This window comes from Bipolaris maydis, assembly GCF_028858645.1.
Source record: "Bipolaris maydis strain C4 unplaced genomic scaffold PSV08scaffold_13, whole genome shotgun sequence".
NCBI lineage: Eukaryota > Fungi > Ascomycota > Dothideomycetes > Pleosporales > Pleosporaceae > Bipolaris > Bipolaris maydis.
Genome location: NW_027093869.1, coordinates 285,848 through 306,795, shown reverse-complemented (window position 1 = coordinate 306,795; position 20,948 = coordinate 285,848). Strand labels below are relative to the sequence as shown.

Genomic DNA, 20,948 nt, shown 5'->3' with positions numbered 1-20,948 from the left:
TGCCAGTAATCCACCCACCGAAAGCACACCTGTCTTTGACCCCTGGTATTTCGAGGATTATGACTCAAGTTGCTTCGGCGACTCATATCTGGGCCGCTTGGTGCTATCCGAAAAAATTGATTTGTCGCCACGTCGCTGACGATCTTGGTACTGATCCATCCACGTTGAAGTGAGGTGAAACACGTCCTCAGTCCATCGCCCAGGCTAAGTATCAGAATCTCGACCTAAATCAGGGACAGAAGCTGATCTATGGCATAAGCCAACATCTTTGCAACTAACTACTTACTATCTTGGCACTATCTGGCTAGTAAAAGGACGCAATGGAAGCTATGAACCTGCACAGCCACAATAGTCAACTTCTTATCACACGCTACTCGTATTTTAAGTGCGGGGTCAATCTTGCACTAGACACATTTGAAGACTGCTTCGATCTTAAGTACCGACCAAATGTGGCAATCAGGCATGGGCAAGCGCGCGACAACCGCCACAATGGTGTGGTGACTTCATATACCTATAGGAACATGCAGAAACCCAGATCAGTTGGTTCGTCACCCTAGCAGACTTCTAGGCGTCAAGCGCTATGCTGTATAGCATGGGCTTGGATTTGGACATAATTGAAGGCTTGACTGTGCACGGCGCGTAGGCGTCAACGACGACGTAATTTTTGTATTTTAAAGTATAGAAATAGGCTAAAGAAGGCTAAGAAGCTATGGACAGAAGATTGTAGATTATTCACAGGCGCTTGGAAGATTATAATTCCTTAATCTCAAAGTACCTGGTGTTCGTCTCGCGACGGGGTGCGTCTCGTGACTTAGGGATGGACGTTAGACTATTTCTTGTCCCATGTAGGCCAGGCTGCTGGGGTCAATTCTGTTTGATATTCGGAGATGGAAGATAGATGCCAAATCAACCGTACAACCTGGAAGAGGAATGGCTATCTTACGAAAATAGAACTATCAAAGGCTCACCACCAGGCTTACTACCATGCCAGTTACATAACCGTGAATGTCTCGAAGGGACTTTGAGACGCCAGGTGAGTTCGATCTAACTTAATGTCAAGATTTCCTCTGCAGAACCATCTAGAAACTGTAGGAGACCTACCCAAGTGCGCAATAATACCGCAGCGGACGTTTATAAAGGTCCTAACTATATAGAGATTATCATTCACCGATTTGCATAGAATAACTAGCGGCAAACAGCATGACGTAGGTAGTGCAGTTTGATGATCAACCATGAAAAATCAATTTTGTATAACTATTGTATGTGAGATGGAAGACCATTACAAATGGGAGGGTTCTGAATGAAGTGAATGTAGAAATATCCTACGGTGCATGTATTCAAGGCCATCTCTCTGGACTTCATATTTGATTGGGAACGATTTCGTTTAACCCTAGTCTAGACATATCGACTGAAGGTGGAAGCCCTAACAAAAGATCGCTCGTCATCTTGGCTCTTCCCATAGAATTCACCATTCCATCACCATCATGTCCTGTGTTGAGGAACAGGCTCCTTATAGTCGACAATGCTCGTTTTACTTCTGAATTTTCCGTAGTAGTGTCACCTTCAAAGCCCAGCAGACTCCATTCAATGTTAGTAATGATTGGGTGCACAGATGTAGATAGTGACCTGTAGCACCTTTGGACATCATAGAGTTGATATGGACAGCCCCTTATAAATACGAACGTGCAGATAGTCGAACTGAGCGAGGACTAGGAAAAGACTATTAAGGTTGCTTGCTAATACATAAACAGCGCAATCTACAGCACCATTGTATTCGAGCGCGTAGATGCCGCCAACGCAGTATAGACAATTCGGAAACAAGCTTTCCCTCGCCTTCGTGTACATGCCCAAACTCTATCCTCTTCTCCTAAGTGATATCTGGCACACTAAATCCAGACTCTCTGCCCTAATTAAGCGCACTATGAACCTCGTTGAAGTCGTCGCGCCAAACTTGCCCATCTTGCGCATGGACCTTGAAATCCTTAGGAAGGTTCAGCAGCAGCAGGGTCTTGGGTAAGGTTACAGAGACTCAAAGAGTGGACGCAGCCAGAGGGTAATGTCTCGTGGATTTTGCTGGATTTAGTACAAGTCAAACTTAATTCCTAAAAAATGTCCTCAACTTGTTGCACTATGAAATGGTCGTTCTGTTTGATTGGAACCTTAGACGGAGCCAGTGGGACTTGTGAGCGAACAGTGCATTTTATCTATTCGTTAAATCAATAAAATCTATAGACAATGGTAAAGAAATTGTAGGGTCATAACTCGACACGTCCCTATCTCTTGGAACTATAGACCTCTATGCAACTATGTGCATCGTTAGGGGACTCTAAAAATAAAAACCAAACTCCTTCTGCTCAACTTTTTAGATCCAGGGTAGTAATCTTGCATATTTCCTTGAGGTCATTGATGAGCAGCAGCACGGGGCTCTTCTTCAATCGTTTCAATGAGCTTCATGCCCAGTTCGTAAAAAACCCCTTCTGGACACTAATCGCAGTATGGCGCTAAAGCTCCCATGAATGTCGATGAACGCTACGTAGGGTTATGGAACACTGACTCGCGTTAGTTTGATTCCCCTAGGGATCTCTGGCGGTATTATAGAAAGTGCTCTTGGGCGACTCGGCAATGCGTAGTTCGTCCAGTAGAAGATGATGATATAGCGACTGCCCTCCACGCAGTTTCCAGATGAGCTTCAAGAATTCCAATTGGACGTCTCGAACAAACGGTTCTGTTGAGTAAAATTTGTCAATGTCAGTCAGACAACAGGCTATTTTGACCAATTTTTCGATCTGCAGTTCTATCAGCTAATGATCGAGCTCACAGATAAGGTAAAACGGTGCAAGTGTAGGATGTGCATGAACGACTAGGGGCGAAGCTAGGTGGGGCGTGGACATTAGAGTTAGAAGTTGGCTAGCGCGGGTCTAGTAAGATCATGATATGACAAGGATCTCAGCACGAGAAGGAAGAGCTGGAGCGGGCGTGAACTCCAATGCTATGATAGGAACAAGCAAGCAAAAGAAAATGAATCTACTTACCAAGTCGACGCGATAGACGTCTATGAATTGTTGTGAGAACTGGTTAAATATGGCGAGGAGATCGCGGGCAATCGTGATCGGGTATTCGAATGTAAGCGGCGCGTCTTTGGAGACGCTACTTAGAACCTTGTGACGGAAACTGAGCTCCCAGATCTGTAACCTCAGCCATTGCTGAGTGATACAGATTTGCGCCTCGTAGCGCTCGAAAGATGCAGGAACAGCCTCTGAAAGGCACTTATGCAAATCTAATATGTATACATCGTTCACACTTATCGCTGTCTTGTGCCGCAAGTCGATAACAGTGTTATCAATGATTTGAAACATGTTGATCATGATGTTCAATCTAACTGAAATGAAAGGACCGAAGGTCATTCCAGCTGATTGGGGAAGGTTTATGGTGGGATGTAATGTGACACGTCGGTGTTTGCGTAGAGCGTAGGTTCTGGTAAGTTATCAGAAGATGAAGTAAAATGTAAAAAAGTTCCCAGAGCAGGTGGAAATACCGTTCAGCAATGAACAAAAGCCAGTAGAGGGCACGTGTTTCGGGTGCATCCAAGGAATCGTGTTTATAGGTCTCCTCATTGTGCATACCCAGAATTTGCGCGTATCGTATAGCTTCTTGGAGATACATCCAGGCTTTGTCCTCTTGCTCCAGTCCAAAGTAGCAGCCACTGTAAAACCACGAGGTAAGCACGCTCATGTGCGTGGGGGCCTTCTGGTGGTCGTAGCCTTGTCGCTCGCGGACTGATTCTTCCAAGAGTCTCTGACCGATATCGAAATTTGACATGTGAGCCATCTCTAGAGAGAGCACGTTGGTAGGTGGGTTGTAGTTGGCCTTAACTATGACGTATGCACACAGTGCAGCAATTATACAGTACGATTCAGTGAAGCTTTCCATGTAATAGACTGCTGCCAGCGCCCTTTCGCGGTGCAGGACGGGCTCTGAGAAGTAGACATGGCTGAAGAAGTATTCTATGCAGCTATTGATGAGAGCAAGGGGTAACAACAACCCTTGAGTGTGATCAAGTGTGGCAGGATTTGAGTATCCGCCACAGTTGAGAGCGGTTGAGTGACCGGCAGCGAGCTGATCGTCGGGCTGATTTTTGCGAAGTTCACGGAGGACTTTGCCGCGACTGCCCTTACTAGGGCCTTTCTGTTGCGGGATGGTATTGTATGTGCATGAAAGGCCAGCAGAATTACAATTTTTGCAATCCGTGATTCCTGGGACGCACTTAACTTTTCTGCGGCGGCAGCTGTACAGGTCGACAGTGTGAGTGTGGGAGCATCGATGTTGAGTGTACGGACGGTACGTACCTATCGCATGCTCGCTTAGCCAGAGCCTTCGTGTGGTTTTCAGCCATTGGCTTTACTTTATTCTGTCACAAGAAGAGATGTCAGTAGCTTGAAGGAAGTGAAGGTCTCTAAGTATCGAATATATACCCATTTTACAGGTCGATTGGATGAAGAAAAGAACCGGGATAAGGCAAAAAGGGGGAACGGCAACGTGAGCAAGGAGTCCAAACTGCACAGCTTGGCTAGGATCAACCATCCTTCCACCCGTCTCATCGCATCCTAGACCTCAAGCCGCACAAGCCGCACATGCCACCTGCTCCTGCACATCCTAAAACATCCTAGGTTCTTCATGCTAACCGAGACAACAAGTAGTCCGTCTTCGATGATGACTGGCCATTAATCAACATAGATATTTCCGGAGTGTAGGGGGAAGGAGACAAGCCAAAGTGGGCGGAGTAGGGCAAATATAGCAGGAACCAGGGCTATTCAAAGGATTTCCTGTAGCCGGTGCATTATTTTTCCATCAGAAAAGACAAGGAGTTGAGGTTGAAAAGGAAGCTGCTTGGGTGGAGCTATCTTACCTTTTTCAATGGATTTCATATGATAGATCTAGTCTTTGTTCATCTATTGCTAATTCTGACTGCATTATCCACTCTCTGACTGCTATTTCACAACACGACTCCCATGAGCTCTTTTGTGGTGTGTTGTCTTTTTGTTTCCACCTTGGCCTCATCGAAAGCCGCTAAAACCCACCAAGCATCACATGCTGATTTTTGACTCTATATGTTGTAACATAAACATGCACCAATACGCTAGAGACACCGATTAGATTGCACAGTTGTCCACTGTTTTTCATGTTCGTCACATGCTGAGTCTCTTACCACGATTTGAACCACTAAACCCAACCCAATTTACTCCCTGGCAGTCAGCTAGATCCACATAACAGTAGTGGTGTATCTTTTTCCAATGCATCGCCTAGTAGGGATGTGCCTGAGTCCCAATGCATGCTGGCGGTAGGACTGGGAGCACGGGCACGAGTGGCATCCTCGGGAAGGGAAACGTCTCCGCGGCAGAGCACAGACACCAACGGGTTAGCCCATACAAGTGGTAACTTGCTGCCTTCGACCTCACCTGCCCCCTTGGTATACCGGCAACGTCCCATATCCCCTGTTTAGGCCCCCAAGTTCGTCTGTCTACCTACTCCCACAAGCGCAGGCAACAATCGCCACATGGACTGTGCGGAACTCAACTGCGCATCTGGTCGTCACAGTGCGCTGCTAGTCTCTCAAAGCAGCCCTTGCATACCCTTGGTGTCATGCGATACAAGCTGTGTGATCCTTCAAGCCATGCTTGCGTCTTGTGTCTGTCCAAACTTTTAGCGAGGCGGGCACGCCAACTATATGCGAAGTAGGCATAGAAGAGGCAGAGATGCCAAGCCTTCCAGAACTTCTGACGTGGACTCGGTCCTATCGGCAGCTTTTCTTGGGCTTTACCTGACCCCTGAGCATTGCTGTAACTCGAGCGATGGAAGAGAACAGATTGGGATTGGGTATCAAGACGAGGGCGACAGTGATGGAATAGCCATGATGTATAGGCAGGTGACTTCATCTGGTCACACGACTAGAACCTTGTCACCTTATTTCAGCTGCCATACCCTTTCTGCCTTGTTTGCTTTGTTTGCCTTGTTTGCCTTGTTTGCCTTTTTTGCCTTTTTTGCCTTATCAGCTTTGCTGGCCATGACAAAGCTCATCTTAGCCTCATCCCAATGTAGTGACGTGTGAATGTTTAGATTGTCTAATCTTAAGGCCAGAAGGGCTTGGATGCACATGTGAGAGTCAGGAGGTACATGTACCTTGCATCGGCTCGGGCTCAATGATTGCACTTAAGTGGGTTTGTTATACAGCATTGGTAGTAATGTCTTATTCCTTTATTCTTGATCTATTAGTTCGAGTGAAGAACATCACGACCCCTTCGTACATAAATTCTCAGATATTTGTACACTCGCTCAGTTACCCTAGTCTCTTACACAAGCACGGATACCAAGAAGGTTTACTTTGTTAACTATATTACTTGTTAGCTTCTGTCTCATACTCCTAAACTACTACATGCTTCCCTAAGTTCATCCCCTGTTTCGAGTGTGAGTGCGAACATCTGTCTTGTCCTCCCGCTGTGATTCGATTTTAACATTAGTTAAGCTAAAGGTCCCATCATGGACACCATCAAACGGGTCCGCCCGACAAGCGACGACGAAGAACCATGGAAAGGCCTAGAGTTCAATCAACGATTTGGCTCCGACAGATTATATGACGAGCTCAAAAAAAAATACCCCCAATATACATGTCTACGGCAGAGACAGCATGCAGCTGTAATTGCGTTTCTGCAACAAGAACTCCAAGTCATGGCGAAAAAGGAAGCAGCTTTAGAAGCATCTGCTCCCAAACAAGGTGAAGAGAATTCTATATCCCTTCTTCAGGGTGTAGAAAAGTCACCGCAACCAGCTATGGGTGTCCACTACTCTGGGAGAAAATCTGCGAACGCGATGTTGCCCAAAGAGCCTGCTGCTGTGTCAAGCACGGAGCACGGGCTATACGTTACTTTCAATCTATCAAACCAGCCTATGGAGTTTCCCCATAAAAGAAGGAAGATGAATCCCACAGAGAAAGCTTCATACAAAAGAACTAGGGCGAAGGGGGCCTGTGATAGTTGCAAGCGTCAAAAAGTTAAGGTGGATATTCTCTATTTACCAGACACTGATACAAGTATATATAAGACTCACAAGGTACAGTGTACACACAACAGTGGTGCGGCAACTGAATCGCTGGATTCGGAAGCTCCCAACAGCACAAAGCAAAGGTTAGTTACCTTGACTGTTAAGAGAAAATTCTCATGTCAGATAGTTCACCGATTCCCGATGCGAAAGCATCCAAATCCGATGCAATAGTCTAGCATGAGCCCTAGATTTGACAGGCGCGATCCTCAAGGAACTATAAAAGAAGCATCGTACTTAGCGGCGAGACTTCGCTTAAGTAGTACTATCCCCAGGCTAGTTTGGATTTGTATATTGTCAAGTGCTAGCCGATGACTGCAGACACGCGAAGGACTTTCCCGATTTTTTGATCCTCTTGAAGGATCAAATTCGACCTAGCAATTAGTTCAGTCACGAAAAGTGGCCCATATTGTACGTTGTACATCGCACTAAGAAATGCGCAAAAAGTCCTAATGTGAAATACAAGAATTCGCAGATATGATGAATCGAGGAAAGTAAGAAACACGAGAGGAGATGCAGAACATTGGAAAGGTGGTGAGGAGCTTGAGGCGCAGAAATAACGGAGAAAGCAGTTCCCAACGAAGGGTCAATTCGATAGTACAGATGATGTAGCAATGAATGTTGCTTAAAGCAACAACTTGATAAGTTTTCGAATTGTTCCTCAGCTGTATTCTTATTCCTTGTTTCATCGAGGTAGACGTGAGCAGATCCACTAGCCAAGTCTTTCAGGTTAAGTTCGAGATCAGGCGGGCGTGATATAAAAATCTGCATATTATAGATATTTGGATCCAGATAAGAATTGCATTCATATACTTAGTTGGCTGCTCTCTTGAGGTTAGCCAGATAATACTTGTCATCTAGCGTTATCACGGCACGCTTGTTTAAATGCAAGGTGAACATGTAATCCCAGAACTCGATCTTGGAAAATACATCCTTTTTTTGGAATAATTGTACCAGAAGACTAGGGGAACGCTCTTTCGCAATGATGACAGCCGAGCTAAGTTTGTAGTTCGTTTTTAAACAAGCAGCACTAGTGACTTCTAGTAGAGGCGTGATCGAAATTCTATCAGAGAATCATTGAGAAGGAAGCTTATCAAATAATGCATTATACTGTATCTTGTGCAGTAACCCTGAAAGCAGTACAGTTCCAATGATTTACGCCGCTTTTATTTAATGCCTGCTGTGTTGTTTGCTGGTAGCCAGCCCGACCCACCTTCGGTCAAGATACAAGACTGAATCTGGCCACCAACGGCATAAGCAATGAACTTTCCATTTGCCACACTCATTTTTGAAATAAAAGTAAAAAGTTTCTCATGATCAACGATAGTAATGCCAAAAACGAAGAGGAATGAATGAATACCGTACTATCGAATTGTGCGTACGCGTTGTTCCTTCAATCGTTCTCTATAAAAGCACAAAAACACGGAGGTATGGCTATTTAACACCCTATCTCATGGATTGCGTTGTCGACTTGATATGAAATGCTGTTCAGATTCCCGACTAAAAGTTGATGGAGGGTATGTCCGGTACTCATCCAAATTTGCAAGGCTGTGATTTGTCTTGGAATTTGTTCCTGCGGCTTCTCGTTCGCTATCAAAATTACCCACAGCTACGCCTTGGGTCCCGAAAATTTTGGTCAATTTCATCAGTGATGGAAGTGTCGCAGATATGAGGTTGTAAGTCAGTAAGTTAATTGCCCAAATGAAGGTTGGAACAATATCAATGGCGGATTGACGCTCATTCATGTACTTGGAGTAGAATAGAATGTGCATGACTGAAAGAACAATGTTCCTATTGATACATCAGTCAGTGCATGCGAAACCTTCCTATATTTGTTGTAACATACGGAACTCTCACAAGAACCATCCAGATAAGAGTTTTAATATATTTCCAAGGATTCGAGGTTGAATAGAAGCCATATATCGGTAATGCCATTGCGATCAGTTCAAGAAACCAGTCCAATGCGGCAATAACTCTGAAGCCAGTTGTCTATCATGATAATTAGCGTTTGCCAGATACCGGCACTTCATGGAAACACTGACCGAGTCGACACAATATTCAGCACCAGCGTTTGGCAAAAGAGTAGCTCGTGAACAGCTAAGCAGTACGACAAAACTGCTAGCAATACACCATGCAGTAATAAGACCTATAGTGCTTCCTAAAACTCTGCCTGAAATGGACTCTGTTTGTGCAAAGATCCTCTTGACAAGCAAAAAGAAAGAAATTTTGGATAAGGCGATCGGGATGTTGAGGAAGACATAGCTCAAAAAGAAATACTGTGAGGAATATTAGATCAGATCAGAATTCCGGCAATATGATTAAAGGAACGGTTATACTTACCAATTGGGTGTTGGATATCTCGTTGTCATCAAGAACGCGGAAGGACCGTCCAAGACCATACACCAAAGATATGGCCCAGAAGATCCATACAACAAGAGCTACAACCTATATCCCTGTCAACCTTGCGCAATGTTAGAGATAGAAGTCTTCTGTACATACATGTGCGAGGAAATTGAAAGCATCATCAGCTTTGTATGGTTTTTCCCTTACGGAAATACGCACTATCACTGATAAAGCTACTATTGACAATGACACGAAGATGAACACCCAGGCCCACCCGCTTTTGTTGTCTACAGTTGAAGGCACAAGACTCTCTACCGATGACGTTCTTGAGTGAAAAATCATAGTCGTCGTGAGTGTATTTCTGAGATAAAGGAAGCCCAGAACGAATGATACATAAGACTTGACCAAATTCAACGAGGAAGATACACATTTATAATGCGCGGCCCATGCTGCCCCCCTGCCATGCCCCTGTAAGAAGCGAGAGAGAGGTTGATGTTTCGTAATGACACATATTCTTCAACAAGCACAATATAACAGTATTATGCATGGATTTTATCACTCTGCTATAACGTTATACGGCTAGCTGTGTCAACACGCAGATTAATTAATCAGTGAGCAGGGGACCACAGTATTCAGGTGCTGGCAATTTACTATTTAACGAGAACCATTTCTCGTTCACAGTATGGAACCAAATCCTTCCCAGCACGCGCGACAACCGGGATTTGATTGGCTTCTTTTCGTTCCAAGTATCCTCTAGGATACATGCCACATTGGCACACACACACACACACACACACACACACACACACACACACACTACAGTGCAATCCAGTATAATCATAAAAGACCCGCAATCTTGAGCATAAGTATTGAGGGATTGTGTCAGCTCCACTGAAAAAAGTGACTCCTCTCGCAGAGCCTTTTTTGCAGGGCTGGAATCATCGAGTCGCCTCACATGCCTTGGTCGCAAAATTGGCAGCTAGCTGTTTTTAGACATTTGAGTGTGCCGAAAAGGTGGGTTGTGCAAGCGCCTTGCCATTGGTTCCGTTGCATTCTTCTGCAGATCGGGAACCAATGCGGGATACGTCCGAAAGCCAATGTCAGCCACCAACAAATGAGCATGAATAAAGGCCTAGACCATGATCCCAGGCCATACACTAGCGTACAAAGGACCAGTAAAAATTACATCCGCAGTATCGTGCATGATGCAGCCTCCCGGGCCGGCTTTCCCTCTCCAAACGGGTCCGAGGAGCCCCGTCCCGTCACGGCGGTGGCGGAATGTGGCCGTCACTTTCGTCCGTATCTACCAGGATCCAAGCATCGGTTCGCAAGAATGTACCTGTGGGTGTCCTTGTTATTACACATCGCATGGGTTGGCACACTAATGCCCTGTTTGGGTGATAGTAGTGTTTTGTGGATTCCTTATAAACTATTCACTATCTCGCTCCAGATTCCCAAGCCCTAGAGTACCGTCGATCTAGCACTTTTCTCTACTACTTGTCTCTCCATCGCAACCATGGCTACGGAATCCGGCATGACACAGGACCAGCGCGACATGAGACTAATGGGCATCAAACAGACACTTAAGGTGAGTCATAGTGTCACCATCTTCGCTTGTCCACAAAATAACTATGGGAATAGCGAAACTTTACATTCGAGGCCCTAGTTGGTTTTGGGGTGCTCCTTGGCAATACTTGGATATACTCGCTTATGTATGTATTGCTCAAGACTATAACTTCACTATTGTCGTAATTAAGAAGTACTGTGGCGCTGATTTGCTTCTTTCCAGTGGAATGGCATTGTCTCTCCTGAATGGGGGCCCAGCTGGCGGTATTTGGATGCTCTGTGTTGTTCTTTGCGGAATGCTAGCCGTCACATTATGCATAGCAGAACAGGCGTCCGTGTATCCATCATCGGGCGGCCCCTACGTCTGGACTAGAATTTATTTATCCCAACCTTGGGATAAGCGTATAAGTTACATTGTTGGTATGTTGCTCCCAATACAAACTCTCGATGGACATTACTAACGAAGGCAATCAGGATGGCTGACTTCCCTCGGATGGCAAGCGGGAATGGCCGGTACTTCCTTCTTAACTGGTGAACAGATCCGAGGCCTGATAGCATTGACATCGCCGTCCTATAAACCAGTCCCAATGCATAGCACGCTTTTATCCATAGCGATTGTCACTTTTTCAGCCACATGGAACACATTGTTTGCGAAAAAGCTTCCACATATCGAGGGTTTTCTACTCTTCCTCTACATAATAGGATTTATTGCCTTTATGTCAGTACTTATTGTAATGGGCCCAGAATCCGACCCCGAAGAAGTCTTCTTTGAATTCAAGAATCCGAGTGGATGGGAAAATAAGATTCTCTCAGTCATAGCCGGCATAATTGGGCCTATATCAACAATGGGCAGTGGAGACGCAGCTACTCATCTAGCGGAGGAAGTAATCAATGCATCCAAGGCTCAACCAAATGCTATGATTATCTCCTACCTCATAAGTGGCTTGACAGCGCTGTCCATGACCATTGTTATGTATTTAAGGCAAGGCAACGATTATACAGCCCTTATTGACACTCCATATGGTCAACCGTGGATTCAGATGGTGGTAGACGCAACAGGCTCAAAAAAAATCGCAGCAGCCATGGTAGGACTTGTCTGTGTGCTGCTTCAGGCTGGTTGTATCAATCAAACTACGACTACTTCACGCCAGACATTCGCTTTCGCGCGTGATGGAGGGCTTCCATTTTCAGATCTGCTGTCTTCTGTAAGGCCTGCGCAATACTCTGAATATCTTTTGCTAATTGTTTTGTCAGGTCCGGAACGAAATCCCATTGTGTTCGGTCATCCTCACCTGGTTCTTCACAATACTCATGGGTTGCATTCCTCTCTTTTCGCCAATTGCTTTCAACGTAATCGTCTCTCTTTCTATGATAAGTCTCTATTCCGCTTACCTTACCATTCTCATTTGTTCTGGCTGGTTCATTTTGTCTGGAGGGCACCCGCCCTCTGGCAAATTCTCTCTTGGGCGTGCAAGAGGGCCTGTGTATGTGATCGCTATTGGTTACCTGCTGTTCGCGATTGTATGCTTGTGCTTTCCTAGCGGACCGAAACCATCGTTGCGTGAGATGAACTGGTCCTCCGCTATGTTTCTATCTACTATTTTGTTTTCTTTACTTTACTACTTTTTCAATGGGAGGCATCATTTCAATCCAGGTGGAAAACATAGGAGAGAAAGCATTGCGCTCATAATGAACCCGGGTCAAAAGAAAGAACTGGAATCACCTAATGTGTAGTCTTGCAATATATCGATCTTCCGTTGTACATACAACATACATAATGACTGTTTACATTTACATATTTGAATTGCCAGCTAGATGCAAAGACCTAAACACTACCTTGAATTCTGAACACAACCACATATCTGCCGTTGTGCTCAAACCGAAAAATATTAAGCTTCGCAACTACTGGTTTTCCATATTGTTCAGGTAAGTGGCCGTGCCGCCTCTGTGACTAGGTTGCGTGGGCCTTCCTTGGTGCGCATGCCGAAGGATGGCACACGTCAAAAGCAAGCATAAAGCCAGAAAGGCATAGTTGCCAGGAAGATTACTGGAAGAGGACATGGCTGGAAGTGAAGGCGTGACGCTTCTCACATGCCTAACGCGACATTTCGCTATACTACGCGCAGATGAGCAGATTGTGTCCCTCTCATGGAGCTTTTCGCTTGCAGTGACAACAGGCTTGCCTTGGTTGATGTCGTTAATTTCAATCCCTGCTGCGAGCTGACATGGCGTGGTTGGTCAACGTTTCAGTTTGCTGTCGCTCTCTCACGTTGCATGGAAACTATCCAAGCATGAACCACGGGGGCGGAAGTCAGCAAGCGGCGGAATGTGGGGTGAAGTCGACGGTTCTCACTTGGTTGGGGCCGTTCCGTAGCCGACGAGGGCCGGATGCACAGGCTCGTAGCGGTGGCGCTAAAATGACTAGGTAGGCGCCTTGGGTTCAAGTGTCGTAAACTGGCCTGAGCGTAGCGCGGTGAGCGAGCCGGTCCCGGGAAGTCGTAAGTTGGTCTGAGCAGAAGTGCGTGCAACGCGGCTCGGCGGCGGATTCAGGCCAGGATGCTCCTTGCCACCGCGTCCCAGAAAGGAAGCGACCCGAGGTGACCAAAAGCATTGACGCATTGCCAATAGTGGCCTGGCGACATGGCTGTGCATCGTATCACAGCCATTCTTCCTGTTGTCGCGCCGCGCTGTGCTGCGATCGCGTGATTTAACCTATTCAGCAACGTCACGCAACACCGTGCAGGCGTTTCGCGTCCAACATCAACTTGAAGAACAGCATATACAGTAGGAGCAAGTTATGGGAAAGGCTTAGGAGCCCACAGAGCTCAAGCCACATGACAAAGAGGCGTAGCGGCAAAGTCAGCCGTGCGTGCAGCTGATAGGCTACGTACGTAGTGGTACGCTAGTAGCAGTAGCGACACGCTTTGGCCAACATGCAACGTCAGAGCCATGCGGGGTCTGAGGCGTCTACGGGCATCGAGCAAGAACGCTCGAGCCGCCGAACAAGATGCCGCTTTCAACAGGGAACGAGACTCCTTACGAGGAAAAGCTCATACCCGGTGAAAAACAAACTTACAATGTAAGAGCCTCTGTCAGCCCCCGTAGTTACGATGATTGGTGACCATGAATAGCGTATGATAAACCTAAAGGTGGCCGAGATTCAAAAAGACCACCTCTTCACATGGAAGGAACTGGATAAGGATACGCAGGAAAGAGTGCAGAATGAAATCATCCGTAAGCTCGAGGAACAAAAGTTGCCCGAAGCCAAGCCGGGTGACGTGAAGGCGAGCATAGCAAAGAGGTTGAGGTCACGGAAATACGACGGCACGTAAAGTCGTGCGCTGCTGAATGCCTAGTGCTAACGTTGTCTCAGAAACAACAAGGAAAGAGCCGTGGAGCGCCGCCACCCTAGTGCCGAGCGAATCTCCACCTTATGACCCAGTTCGGGACGCTGCTGCACAGCATCAGATCTTGCTCCTGAATGCGCAGAAACGTGGACCCAACCTGGAGGGCTAACGGGTGAGGCCCCAGGTTATGCAGACGCTATCTCAAATAAAACCGTCATCTCCACGGACATGCCATGATTTTCTACTCCCGATTCTTATCACACTATACCTCAGTGTACTTAGCTCACTACATGCCCAATGATTACGGCTTAATCTATCAATGGCCATTGGCGACTGCATAAAAGGGTGGAGAGACAGCTTGAATGACATGATTCGGGGGTATTCACGGAAAGATGATGCGCAATACCGGCTGACGCCTGTGGCTGGTTCGCTTCGAGGCATTACGTACCCAATGTATCTGCCACGGCTGATCCCTAGAAGAAGACAGTCTAGCCGAATAAAAGGCTCTGAGTTTCATGTGACTGCAAAGGACGGTCCAAGCTCGCGACATCCACATAAAACGAAAGATAAGAATTCATTTGCCGCGAATAGGAAGCATCTGCAAAGGATTGATGCAAGCGCATACCGCTATCATTACGCACTTTAACCAATGCATTGTCTTCTCTCCATAGTACTCGGTAGGTGCATCTAGGCCCATGAAAGTGATTTGAATAAGCAATCTGTTAAGTTGGAGAAGTACAAGGGCATGTAGCGAGGGGCCTTCATATCAACAATGGTCGAGTATAGCCATACGCAAACAAGTTTACAAATGAAAGGATTGCAAGATGTGCACATCATGTACCTTGTTTCAATATGCACAGATGGCGTGTCATAGCCATTTGCAGGTGAGCAGCATTGTCTGCAACACACTGCATGTAATGACACTGCAGCACATGTGCCTAGTATGCGCGTGCTGTTGTCAGTAGTACACACAAGGCTGGTAATATTCCATGTCTAATAACGTCCACTCCAGCACCGGTTGTCTTCGCGTCATTGGCCATCAACTCGCCTCCAGATCATCCCCACTACCCAAATGCAAGGTTTTTCGTTTGTTACTTCACATACGCCGCTGGCTTGCTGAGATCTTAGATCCACTCTCTTTCAAAACGTCATTGGGTCGAGAGTCTCACAGGAAGCTCAAGTCCCTCCTACCGTCGTAAATAAACATATGAAGACCGCCTGTTCCGCCGGCGTTTCCATCACTTCCATGGTCCGCAACCCAGCCGCACTCTTTCCAGGGCAGCTTTGCGATATTGCATAGATATCTCAAGAAAAATAAATCCAAGGAAACATGGCTTCCACCACCATCATGAGTCCTGACACGTCCACGTCTCCTTTCGATGCAACATTAATATCCATGAGTTACATACAAGCTCCTGTAGTTGGCTTTTATTACCTAGGAGCATGCACATTTGGTCTCTGCGTCTTACAAAAGACACGAGTGGTGTCGCAGAAGAGACGGATAAGCATAGTGGTTTTCATGGTCACAATACTGCTGGCGTACATTACAGAGGTCCTCTACTACCTCAGCCGGTCGATAGCCAATTCCGAATACACAGCTCCACAATTCTTCGCCATACGGTGCTTGGGATCGGTGCTTGTCTGGGGCAATCTGTCTTGCATGTTGTGGGCAAGCAAATCGCTGCGCTGGCATGCGTACTTTGGAGCATTTGTTGTACAGTTTGCATTCGAGGCGACGACTTGCTTCATCACGATTTCTACGGTACCAGAACTATTCTCAGAAAAGTCCCCGCCTCTAATTATTAGCTGCGTGAGGGTTTTGGTCTCACTGCTCCTACTACTCGATGCGTTTGTCGTTTTCGTCACCAAACGGACCAAGGTTAGCACAGATGAGGAGCGCCAATTACTTCTGAACAAGTCAACAGATAGTTCCCACATGGACTACGGCGCCATTCCATCCGCAGGTAATTCTAGCGACGATGATCACGCTCTGCTAGACGAAGACGACAAAGACTTGAAAGCGCAACAAGCGAAACGGCTCGAAGAAGAGGGTGGCTGGTTCGGCTACTTGAAAGGCTTCGCCGTCTTCCTACCATATCTGTTTCCAAAAGACAATTGGAAAGTCATGGCTTATCTCGGCATCCGAGTGGTGCACATGTTGCTGGAGCGTACCCTCAACTTGCTTACACCTCGGCAACTCGGTATCATCACTACCGAACTACAGAAAGCATACGACAGAAAGAGTGGTGTCATCCCATGGAAAGACATTGGCCTCTGGGTGCTGTATTCTTGGATCAACAGTTATGCCGGATTTAGAGTCATCGACCACATGGCAGATATCGTCATCTCCAACTCTGCTTATCGCCGCGTCACCTTGCTAGCTTACAAACACGTACTGGGTCTCTCCATGAACTTTCATACCTCAAAAGACTCGGGTGAGGTTTTGAAGGCTGTTGAGCAGGCGTCTTCACTCAACATACTGATTCAAACGGTGCTGTTTGACGTTGTACCAATCCTGTTGGACCTCTTCGTCGCGATGTACTATGTTACCCATCTGTTTGACGCTTATATGGTCTTTATAGTTTTGTTCATGGGCGAAGCATACATTGCGATTGGATTCTACTTCACTACACTGTCGCAACCCAAGAGACGAGATTACGTGGAGAAGCAACGAAGCGAAAGCTCCACGGTCAACGAGACGATCCACAACTGGCAAACAGTCGCTTATTTCAACCGCTTCGCGTATGAGTATGATCGTTATGCTGAAAATCTTACCAACACCATTTCGGCACAATATCAATATTACTTTAGATTCATGGGTGGAAATGCTGCGCAAAATCTTTTTACTACCCTTGGTCTCTCTGGTGCCTGTGTCTTCGGCATGACTCAGATCGTCAGTGGACGGAAGCCAGTTGGTAACTTGGTCACACTGATCATGTACTGGCATACGATAATTTCGCCACTTTACGTTTTATCTCATAGCTTCCGGCAAATTACCAGCTCTCTGATCGATGCCGAACGTCTGCTCCAGCTCCTGAACACCAACCCCACAGTAGCAGACCGGGGAGGAGCCAAGGACATTCTTGTCGAGAAAGGAGAAGTGGAATTCAAGGATGTCCACTTCCACTACGACGAGCGCAAGCCTATCATCAAGAAAGTAAACCTCAAGGCTTCGGGTGGCCAGACCATCGCTTTTGTGGGTGAAACGGGTGGCGGAAAATCAACTATGCTCAAACTTCTCTTCCGCTTCTACGATGTGACGAGTGGTTCGATAATGATTGATGACCAAGACCTGCGCTCAGTGACACAACATAGTCTACGAGATGCCATGGGCGTCGTACCTCAAGATCCTGTTTTGTTTAATCAAAGCATACGACAAAACATCCGCTACCCTAAACTCGATGCCACCGACGCCGAAGTCGAAGATGCATGCCGCGCTGCTGCCATTCACGATGACATCGTCAGCTTCCCAGATGGTTACAACTCCAAAGTGGGTGAGCGCGGGGTACGGTTGTCGGGCGGTCAACTCCAACGCATAGCCATTGCCCGCGTGCTCCTCAAGAACCCTAAAATCGTATTGCTGGACGAAGCAACATCAGCAATTGACTCTTCTACCGAAGCACTCATTCAGGAAGCTTTACGAAAACTAACGCAAGGTCGAACAACGTTTGTAATCGCCCACAGATTGAGCACGATTGTACACGCAGATCAAATCTTGGTGGTGAATAAGGGCGAGATTGTTGAAAGAGGCACACACCAAGAGCTACTACAGAATGAAGGAGGCGAGTATACAAAACTGTGGAATATGCAGACAGCGGGGCATTTGCCAAAGTAGGGAGGGACGAATGATACTAAAGGAAATGAGAGTGAGAATGGGGGCGTGGCCGTTAGTGGAAATGGAATTGAGGGAAAATACAAGGCAACAAGTTCAGCCATGGAGAATGGTGAGGTGGAAGGAGACAGTATCGCACGGCACAAACAAGGATGATGGAGACTGAATAGTGCACGTGTGAGCTTTGGTCACCAGGAATCTGGTCCCATCTTCACAATTTCAAAGATAATACGCAACCATTAGAAAAAATAGATAAAGCTAGCATAAGAAAGCGAAAAACTGCACCAGGTCAGTCTTCTAATGGCTGAAGAAAATGAGAGCCGGCAGAAGTATTATCACCCCCCTTAGTACGATTAGATAGGGTTAAAATGCGAAGACATAGTTACAGGTTACGCGTGGCTAACATGTACTCGAATTGCAATGATAAGAGATGGTTTTGCTATGGATGCGACAATTTTCTTTACTACCTTAAGCATCACCCACTAACTTTGTAGCAAAGCAAGAACTATCCCTGATTAACTGGCGGCTCTTCAAAGAAGTATATTGCAAAGAACTAAATGTAGAGCGACGAAAAAGAAACAACAAATGGAATAATACTTGGATAACTGCACAAAAAATACTAGAATTTGATGCCAAATCGTAGATGGCGAATAGATTGGGAAAAGAGGTGATGATGCTGTACTACCAGCCAGAACTGTTGTAGTTGCAAGATGCAAAGGCGAAATTGTCGTGGTGACCGGTGAGATTGGTTTCCTTGAAGCTACCAGTTCTGGGTTGGTTTGTTTTGTTTTGAAGGCCCTCGAGATCACCCGTAGTCATAGTCCGGTAAAGGATGGGCGGGTTAGCTGCGTTCTGTTGCCGCTTGGCTACTGCAATGGTAGTAACATTCTTCTGCCGCCTCTCCCGCAAAAGGTTCTGCCGAAGGCTTCCGGTGAGCTCAGAATTTAACATGTTGCGTCTCGTCGTCTTGGGCGACATAGGTCGATGGAAGTGATAGGTGGGCATGATAACGGGTTTGGAACGAGAGGCCTGGGTCGGCTTCATCGTGAGGCCACTGTTCTCTTGGGGCGAGCTGTCGGTAGATGGAGTAATGGGCAGCCGTACGCAGGAGCGGTAGATAGCAGGCGAGGAGCGTGATGCAGCGTTCTGGAGAGCTGATGTGGGGCCATACTGGTGCAGGGCGGAGGTGAGGAGCGATTTGCGCGAGGTGAAGTTGGGCTCGGAGTTGACGCGCTGGAATAAAGGGCCGCTCTCTTCTTCTCCTTCAAATTCTTCCCAAATTTCAGGGTCGGAGTCCCCTTCGATAGCGCTCTCGTCTATCTCGTTCTTGTCGGTTTCAATGGTACCCTCTCTCTCCAAAGTGTTTCTCTGGAAGTGATAGGGGCTGCCATTTTTGAATAGAATCCTATTGGTATTGGATGCACATGCCATGGGGTGTTGCAGGCACTTTTCTTGTTCTGCAATGATGTCGCAGTTCTTGCTGTCATCAGTCTTACAGACGGAGCTCAGTCGCCCGCTGAGGGGGAGGGTGGAGTTTGACTTGGTGACTGATGTAAGATTATGGCTAGGCTCAAAACCGTGAATAACGACTCCGGGCTCATGGGAGTTACCGATCGTGGTAGTCGTAGACAGCATCTCGAGCTGTAGTGGATTTGCCGTGAGTTGCACGTTTATGGTGATAGCAATCCTGCAAGTCTTTCTTCTTCTTTCAAAAAAAGAATGGACAAAGAGAGAGTTAGATCATATGATACAATGATCAAGAGGTGTGAAAAGACAATATGAATCCTTTCTCATGAGCAGACATAAGAGTTTAGTCGTTACTGATTTGACTTTGGAAGCAAGGTTGCATGGCAGACATAGTCTTGAGGAACGCACCGGAGATATAAATCCGATGGCACATATGAATCGAATGTATGCACGCATTCTGTTCCAACGCAAGGTGATAGCCACTCGGGTCAGGATGAAGTGCCTGTTTTTGACACCCCTATCTTCCCAGCCCCTGACCTCATACTCATGCAACCACGGCATAATGAAAGCAAACAAGGATCCGACAGACAGTCAGTTGCACCATCTCCCACCTCTTTCTTCCAGGACTGACTTTCTTTAGGAAAGTCGTTCGCGCCATATGGTATGTTGTCGGCTAGATCCCACATATGGCGTATAATGGAGTGGGGTAGATGCAGTAGCTCGAAACATGCAAAGTAATCGAGGGGGTCATCAGGCGGGACGCGGGATGAGATACGGACACAGATGTCTTTGGTCTGCCGCCCTGGCACGGGCCGTGCAGGTCATCAGTTACGACCTTCGCTTTCGATCGCTCCATGGCGCTTCCTATTTAGTTATGTGGCGTTTTGAGTAGCCCCCGTGCGCTGGCTGTTCATGCAAAACGTATTAGCCGCCACGTCGCTCACTCGCGTTACTTTTTCAGCAGGTGCAAGTCACTGTTCAGCGCAATGTCCGTCGTAAAAATATGGCCTGAAGTAGCAAGATCTAGACAGCTGCTACCCTGCAAAGGGTACTGACATGACGTGGGAATGATAGTATACAGATGTATGGGAAAGTGATTCTACTGTAGCTGCAAGTTTTGGGGGTCATTGTGCATCGTCCCAGCCGTTCGGCGTTGTATGACTCGCGCGCATAAGTGGCTGCGAACCGCCAGAGCGTGTGGAGGAACAAGAGGGTTCCAAGTGGGTTGCCGGCTAACTGAGCAATGGCGCGGTCTATGGCACGTGTGTGGAAGCGATTGAGCGAGCGCAGGAACCTCCCAA

General features: G+C 46.8%; 8 protein-coding genes across 8 annotated transcripts; 4 read left to right on the top strand and 4 right to left on the bottom strand.

Annotated features, from left to right (window-relative positions):
* Window positions 1–2,573: 2,573 nt before the first annotated feature.
* PSV08DRAFT_379716 (uncharacterized protein) lies at window positions 2,574–4,393 on the bottom strand (the record flags this gene model as incomplete). The annotated part of the gene is made up of 4 exons (XM_014221534.1): window positions 2,574–2,786; window positions 3,033–3,474; window positions 3,536–4,273; window positions 4,347–4,393. The coding sequence occupies 4 exons, from the start codon at window positions 4,391–4,393 to the stop codon at window positions 2,574–2,576; spliced, it is 1,440 nt and encodes a 479-aa protein (XP_014077009.1).
* An 857-nt stretch (window positions 4,394–5,250) lies between these two features.
* PSV08DRAFT_186368 (uncharacterized protein) lies at window positions 5,251–6,153 on the bottom strand (the record flags this gene model as incomplete). The annotated part of the gene is made up of 4 exons (XM_066091917.1): window positions 5,251–5,492; window positions 5,523–5,574; window positions 5,631–5,945; window positions 5,980–6,153. The coding sequence occupies 4 exons, from the start codon at window positions 6,151–6,153 to the stop codon at window positions 5,251–5,253; spliced, it is 783 nt and encodes a 260-aa protein (XP_065948278.1).
* A 381-nt stretch (window positions 6,154–6,534) lies between these two features.
* On the top strand, window positions 6,535–7,266 carry PSV08DRAFT_373529 (uncharacterized protein; the record flags this gene model as incomplete). The annotated part of the gene is made up of 1 exon (XM_014221535.2): window positions 6,535–7,266. One exon carries the CDS (start codon window positions 6,535–6,537, stop codon window positions 7,264–7,266), a length of 732 nt encoding a protein of 243 aa, XP_014077010.2.
* Window positions 7,267–8,543: 1,277 nt separating this feature from the next.
* On the bottom strand, window positions 8,544–9,777 carry PSV08DRAFT_379714 (uncharacterized protein; the record flags this gene model as incomplete). Its single annotated transcript, XM_014221536.1, has 5 exons — window positions 8,544–8,883; window positions 8,939–9,081; window positions 9,135–9,368; window positions 9,433–9,537; window positions 9,592–9,777. The coding sequence occupies 5 exons, from the start codon at window positions 9,775–9,777 to the stop codon at window positions 8,544–8,546; spliced, it is 1,008 nt and encodes a 335-aa protein (XP_014077011.1).
* Window positions 9,778–10,898: 1,121 nt separating this feature from the next.
* Window positions 10,899–12,776, top strand: PSV08DRAFT_208234 (amino acid/polyamine transporter I). Its single transcript, XM_014221537.1, has 5 exons — window positions 10,899–11,023; window positions 11,077–11,147; window positions 11,225–11,421; window positions 11,476–12,206; window positions 12,256–12,776. Exons 1-5 carry the CDS (start codon window positions 10,952–10,954, stop codon window positions 12,733–12,735), a joined length of 1,551 nt encoding a protein of 516 aa, XP_014077012.1. The 5' UTR covers window positions 10,899–10,951; the 3' UTR covers window positions 12,736–12,776.
* Window positions 12,777–13,993: 1,217 nt separating this feature from the next.
* Window positions 13,994–14,684, top strand: PSV08DRAFT_365008 (uncharacterized protein). The gene is made up of 3 exons (XM_066093074.1): window positions 13,994–14,080; window positions 14,133–14,325; window positions 14,375–14,684. Exons 1-3 carry the CDS (start codon window positions 14,009–14,011, stop codon window positions 14,515–14,517), a joined length of 408 nt encoding a protein of 135 aa, XP_065948277.1. The 5' UTR covers window positions 13,994–14,008; the 3' UTR covers window positions 14,518–14,684.
* A 1,012-nt stretch (window positions 14,685–15,696) lies between these two features.
* On the top strand, window positions 15,697–18,183 carry PSV08DRAFT_365007 (uncharacterized protein; the record flags this gene model as incomplete). Its single annotated transcript, XM_014221538.2, has 1 exon — window positions 15,697–18,183. One exon carries the CDS (start codon window positions 15,697–15,699, stop codon window positions 18,181–18,183), a length of 2,487 nt encoding a protein of 828 aa, XP_014077013.2.
* Window positions 18,184–18,861: 678 nt separating this feature from the next.
* On the bottom strand, window positions 18,862–19,815 carry PSV08DRAFT_228958 (uncharacterized protein; the record flags this gene model as incomplete). The annotated part of the gene is made up of 1 exon (XM_014221539.1): window positions 18,862–19,815. One exon carries the CDS (start codon window positions 19,813–19,815, stop codon window positions 18,862–18,864), a length of 954 nt encoding a protein of 317 aa, XP_014077014.1.
* Between the last annotated feature and the right edge of the window lie 1,133 nt (window positions 19,816–20,948).

Bases quoted from the DNA above. Each gene is read 5' to 3' on its own strand.
- PSV08DRAFT_208234 (XM_014221537.1), top strand. From the start codon at position 10,952: ATGGCTACGGAATCCGGCATGACACAGGACCAGCGCGACATGAGACTA. The intron at 11,148-11,224 runs GTATGTATTGCT...GCTTCTTTCCAG, and splicing joins ACTTGGATATACTCGCTTAT to TGGAATGGCATTGTCTCTCC. The intron at 12,207-12,255 runs GTAAGGCCTGCG...TTGTTTTGTCAG, and splicing joins TTTCAGATCTGCTGTCTTCT to GTCCGGAACGAAATCCCATT.
- PSV08DRAFT_365008 (XM_066093074.1), top strand. From the start codon at position 14,009: ATGCCGCTTTCAACAGGGAACGAGACTCCTTACGAGGAAAAGCTCATA. The intron at 14,081-14,132 runs GTAAGAGCCTCT...GACCATGAATAG, and splicing joins GTGAAAAACAAACTTACAAT to CGTATGATAAACCTAAAGGT. The intron at 14,326-14,374 runs GCACGTAAAGTC...ACGTTGTCTCAG, and splicing joins GAGGTCACGGAAATACGACG to AAACAACAAGGAAAGAGCCG.